This window comes from Carassius auratus, unplaced genomic scaffold, assembly GCF_003368295.1.
Source record: "Carassius auratus strain Wakin unplaced genomic scaffold, ASM336829v1 scaf_tig00011242, whole genome shotgun sequence".
NCBI classification, from domain to species: Eukaryota; Metazoa; Chordata; class Actinopteri; order Cypriniformes; family Cyprinidae; genus Carassius; species Carassius auratus.
Window position 1 is genome coordinate 413,021 of NW_020524184.1, and position 6,000 is coordinate 419,020.

Consider the following 6,000-nt stretch of genomic DNA (forward strand, 5'->3'; position numbering starts at 1 on the left):
TCATACAGCTCTTGGAGCGCTTTTGCGCACTTGTACAAAACGCTTTATATCTCAGCAATGGAAGCACGCAGAAACGTAAAAATGGTCTTGTTTGAAAGAAGAGATTCTAATCTAAAAGATTATATCGAGTATATAGGTATGCGTGGCTGTTTGCGGCTGACTGAAGCGGTGCAAAATGTATAAATAATAAGGTGAGAAATTTTACATCGCGATTCTGTTGAAGATCATTCGATCTGTGATTGTCACACAATAAAATGATCTACATCATCAGATTCCTGAGAATGAGAGCTTTCTTGTGATATATGACTTGACTGTTTTGTGAAAAATATTTTAAATACACATTCTTACGAAAACGTATTCGCAATCGTTAGATGGAAATTTATGGGGGGGGGAAATATATTTCTTAGCTTAATTTGACTACTTTATGTATCATAAAACCCCAATTAATGGTATTCTTTGTAAAGAAAACACTCTAAGCTTTCAAATGAACCCATTTTTGGACATATGCCATATAAGGAAGGATATGCAAATGAGACACAAACATGTGGCATGCTATTTTCGGACCCGGTACCGGGTCTGCAGAGTTTAAGACCTATAAGCAAACATATTGAAGCCATTTCTTTCTTCCAGAAATATACACAGGAAGAGACAAACACAGACACACACCTGCATCTACTGTACATGTACAAACATATAAGTCCCTGCTTATGACCCTCTAAAAATATACACAGGAAGAGACGCTGACTGACACACACACACAAACACACACTCCCTCCCTCTCTCTCTGTCTCTCTCTGTCTATCACACACACACACACACACACACACACACACACACACACACACAGACACACACAGACACACACACACAAACATGCACCTGTAGCTCTGTGGTTTTCTTTCAGGAATTCTGTGGTTTGAAGCAGGAGGTTTAACAGGACTAATAATAGATGAACATCAACTGTCTGACAGACTCTTATTAAAGGTATTAAATGAGATTGATGGCTCATGTCTCACCCCTCTGAGTGAAGTGATTGTGTCTGTGCTGAATCTCCTCATAAACGGTCTCAGACATCGTCCTGTGTCTCCTCTTAGGGAGAGCTGTGAGTGTAGACAGACAAACCTGCTGTCAGTTCACAACACATGACTGATCACACACTGAATAAGACACAATATGACAGTCTCTGGATCTCTCCTACCTCTCCTCATCACTCTGTTCTGCTGAATCAGTATAAGCAGTGGCACTAAGAGCACAACTCCCAGAAGAATCACAAGCACTGAGAGAGACACTGATGGAGGAGTTTGTGGAGGAGAGACTGATGTTGAGTGCACTGAAGGAGAAACTGATGATGTTGTGGCAGGAGTAGTGGACACTGACACATCTGGTAAAACAGACACAAATAGATTCAAATTATGAATACATAAAATTATCTAAAATTGAACATTATTCCTCAGTGTTTGTTGTGACCTGCACAGGTGAGTCCAGCGTGCTCTTTGCGGAAACCGTCAGTGTTGTTTTTCAGGGAGAGAGGACAGTCCCACAGGTGAATCTCATTCCCTCTGCACTCGACTCTATTCAGCCACACAACACCTTCACCAGCACCAAAGACTGAATACCCATCAGCCCTCAGTGCTGCTCCACAACCCAGGTGCCTGCAGACCACCTGAGCATCGCTGATGTCCCACTGATCATCACAGACTGAGCCCCACACAGCGTTATGATACACCTCCAGCCTCCCAGAGCACCGGCCGTCCCCTCCAATCAGTCTGAGAGGAACATGATCTAAAACACACACATCAGCACTGACCAGCTTCAGCACAACATTTACAACAAAGTTTAAAGTGGTTATAATAATAATACAATTATAATAAACTTACTTGAACACTGTCTCTTGTATGGAGATGGTGAGGTAGAACATGTCAGAAAACTCTGAGGTGACTCACTAATCTGATCCTCTGAGATTAAAACATAAAATTTTAATAAATCACTAAATAGAATAAAATAATTAAAAGACAAAAAATTATTATATTTAAACAAACAAAACATGACAATTTCAAACCAACTTAAAGCAGTTAAATATCATCTCACTTGAGCAGGTAATTTTGGCCACTTCATCCTTACTATTACAGTCATTCTGTCCCCAGGGTGAAGATGGACACTGCCACAGATATGAATCATGTGGTCGACACTTCACTTTATCCAACCAGTTAGGAGCTGATTTCACTCTTGCTGCAGATTCAGACAAAACACCAGATCTTCCACAGTTCAGCTCTTGACAGATCAGACTCGCTGTGTCTCTGTCCATCTGGTTCCAGCACACATTACCCCAGGATCCATTGTAGAAAACCTCCAGATTCCCTTCACAGCCCTCAGTTAACCTGATCTCTTTAAACTCTAGATGATAAGGGATGTGCATTAAAATAAATAAAATTCAGGTAGTGCTTATTTTGAAATAAAAAACCAAAATAACTGGTTAGTTCAAGGCTTATTCATGCACTGGCAGCATCTACAATATTATGGTATCCTAATGTTAATGACATGGTATGCTATCAGCATTTGCAACATGCATTAGCCTTTTTGGTGGGAAAAACAAAAAAATACATTAATGGAGAACATTTCCTCTTAGTTATCGTAAAACTGTTACTGACATTTAACACTGGCAACGTATGTTATCAACATTTGCAACATGCATTAGCCTTTTGTTGGGGGAAAAATTATTTTATTTTATTATATTATTTCTGGAGAGCATTTCCTCTAGTGTACCGTTTACCTGAGCACACGACTCCTACATCTCTCTTGTGTTGACAGTCATGTTTTACCCAGCCTGGAGAAGAGCAGCTCCACAGGGACGTCTCATTCCCCTCACACTCCACCTCATCCAGCCATATGTGTCCAGAACCAGGACCAAACCAGGCTGGTACCTGCTGGTTACTGAGGGCCACTCCACACTGCAGCTGTCTGCACACCACATGAGCATCTTTAATATCCCAGGAGTCATCACACACTGTCCCCCATGAGCCATTGTGAAAAACCTCCAGCCTCCCTGCACAGTCTCCCCCAGAACCCACCAGCCTGATGGACCCCCGACCTGATATTCAGAGAAAGAAAAACACATTATTGATCACAAACAACTGAAGAATCTGTCCAGATGTTGTTCTTCTCACCAAATGTTGTGACCGACAGCTGTTGTGTGGAGCTGCAGTTGAGAGTTTGTGGAGAGCTGCAGTTTCCCAGATGAGCTTCACTGTCTGGAGAGAGTATTTATTTGTAATTCAATATTTATCTAAAATATACTATATTTGTCAAAATGTGTATGAAAACCCATGACTCCAGTGTGGTGTGAATTTGCTCACTAGAGCAGATGACTCCAACATCTCGTCTATGAGAACATTCAGCTCGACTCCATGAAGAGATGGAACATTCTGAGAGTTTTGTTTCATTCCCGTCACAATCAAACACATCAGCCCAGATTTCATCACTTCCCTCTCCAAACCAGTCTGATCCCACAACAGACACAGCAATCCCACAATTCAGCTGTCTACAGAGGACACTGGCAGCTCTCATATCCCAGCATGCATCACACACTGTGCCCCATTCATTGAGGAACTGAAGCTCTACTCTTCCAGAACAAGAGTCTGAACCGTTTACCAGCCTGAGATCAGTGTAACCTGGACAAACAAGTGACAACAGTGTAAAACTATAGTTAAGATTACTGAGGAATACAAGAGCAGTATGTAATTGTATGTATGTAATTCATCTAAAGAGTTTGACCAAATGTTTATACTCAACCAGAACAGATCACTCCCACATCATTGTCATGGGAACAGCTCTGCATCTGGTAAGTCGATCGCTGACAGATTTGTATTTGAGATTCACTTCCTCTGCACTGAATCTCCTCTGACCAAACACGGTCTTTCCCTTTACCAAAAGCAGCTGCTCTCACCACCTGTGCAGGAGCCCCACATTTCATCTCTCTACACACAACCTCTGCATCCTTCTGGTCAAAGGCAGCGTCACACACTGAACCCCATCCTTCAGAACGGAGCATCTCCACTCTTCCAGAACACAGGTGAAACCCATCCAAAAGTCGAAGTCTTTGCTCTGAGTCTTCGAATTAAAAGGACCGCAACAAAATTATATTTAGGATTAACAACTATTTAAGATAATGTAAATGGCGACAAAATGTTTAGGAAAAGATTTAAGGAGTGACAACTTTACATTGAAAAATAAAATACATATATATATATTATTTGTTCATTATTTTTATTTGATACCATAATTAATTGTTTCAGCCCACACACTCTCAGAGGTTTCTGAATTTGTACAGTACATACTAAAATAGTGTACTTGTAAAAAAGTCTTACATATTTTTTTTTTTTTTTTTATGCAGTGTGAATATGAAACAGCTTACCTGAGCAGATGACTCCAGCATCTTCACCATGACCACAGTTATGAACACCCCATCCTCTTGATGTACAGTTCTTCAGTGTTGACTCTGATCCACTACAGGCCACATCATCCATCCAGATTTGACCTGATCCTTGTCCGAATTGAGCTTCATATGTTGCTTTAACAGCCCTCCCACAGTCCAGCTCTCTACACACCACTTCAGCATCAGCAATATCCCAGTAATCACCACACACTGTTCCCCACTGACCTCTGTGAAGAACCTCCACTCGACCATCACAGAAACTATTGCCATTCACCAACCTCACATTCACACTGTCTGTCAGTTCAGGAGAGACCACAAATATGCTAAATAAATTAAATTAATTAATAAAAATTCTGAATACAGAACAGAGACTTTTTTTGTCTTTTCTTTTTTTAGATTTATATTAATTCTGAGTGTATACTTACCGGCTGTAATGAGTGACACAAAAGACGATACAAAAATATATGCCAGATAGCTCTCCATTTCACTATACTCTCAGACAGTTCAGAACACAGCACAAGTTTCTCCTGTGCTCCCTCAAACACACTGAAGAAACTGGCTCCTGTCAGCCCCCTAAAGAGAGAGAGAGACTCACAGCTGCCAATGACACTCACTGTTACCTTATTAGACACAACAGAGGAAATCATCAAACACAATCAGGGACAAATCAGAAAGCAGCATTTTTATTTTCTCCATATATATCAATAAAGTGTGAGCGCTGATGAGCGGGACTCCTCCTCCAGCGTGAGAGACACTTCACTGAGGACAGACTCGTGTCAGTCAGAAGTCAGTGTGGAGATAAAGTCACACTAAACTTAAAGCAGATTGATACAGAAACACTGCAGCTTATATTCAGCATCAAACCTGAACCTGAACACAGCAGACACAAGCACTGATGACTGAATTCTGTAACACTTCGAACACTTACACAAACTTACTAGAACCACTTTCTCATGAATAATTTTAATGAAAAGAGCATTTTAATCTCACTGTTTCTAGATAAATTATGCATATTATTACTGTTAGTGGATTTTACTAATTTTCTTATTTCATTCTAATCAAGGAAATAAAAAAAATATGATTACACCATAGTATAAACTATATTTTTGCTAAAGATATTATGATGTACTTTTAATACATTAAATATAATCTGCTTTCATTAAGGATAACTTAGACAATAAGAAAATGACAGCAATAATCATGTGCGTTTAATATTGTAATGATGCATTGTTTTATGGTGTCTCCTTTATTTATACACCTTTTACCTGTTTCTTTATTATTCTCAGGTAGGTAAGGAAAGTCGACCCTGGACAAAACTATAAGCATTTCAAAAATACTTACAACTTGCTCAGTAGACTTCCCTGTGGTCAGTTCTTGCTTACGGCTCTTAAATTACTACTCTTGCAGACCATAACTTGTCAATAATAAATTACAAGTTTTATTAAAATTAACAAAAGTTATATCAAAGTACAATAGTAAAGTTACAAAATCAAGGTATAATCAGCTGGTATCAGGCGTCGAGGGATACTCTGCTTGTTCAGTATCCGTCGGTCGAGTCTCTCTCTCAG

General features: G+C 39.8%; 1 protein-coding gene across 1 annotated transcript in view; it reads right to left on the reverse strand.

Moving 5' to 3' along the window:
- The window catches only part of LOC113073031 (antigen WC1.1-like), a 66,115-nt gene extending 63,741 nt beyond the window's left edge, over positions 1-2,374 (reverse strand). The window contains exons 1-6 of the mRNA XM_026245903.1: positions 2,089-2,374; positions 1,878-1,955; positions 1,729-1,782; positions 1,468-1,590; positions 1,199-1,381; positions 1,017-1,100 (exon numbers count right to left, since the gene is read on the reverse strand). Coding sequence (XP_026101688.1) covers positions 1,017-1,100; positions 1,199-1,381; positions 1,468-1,590; positions 1,729-1,782; positions 1,878-1,955; positions 2,089-2,305 — 739 coding nt within the window. The 5' untranslated portion in view covers positions 2,306-2,374. The remainder of the gene's footprint in view (positions 1-1,016; positions 1,101-1,198; positions 1,382-1,467; positions 1,591-1,728; positions 1,783-1,877; positions 1,956-2,088) is intronic.
- Between the last annotated feature and the right edge of the window lie 3,626 nt (positions 2,375-6,000).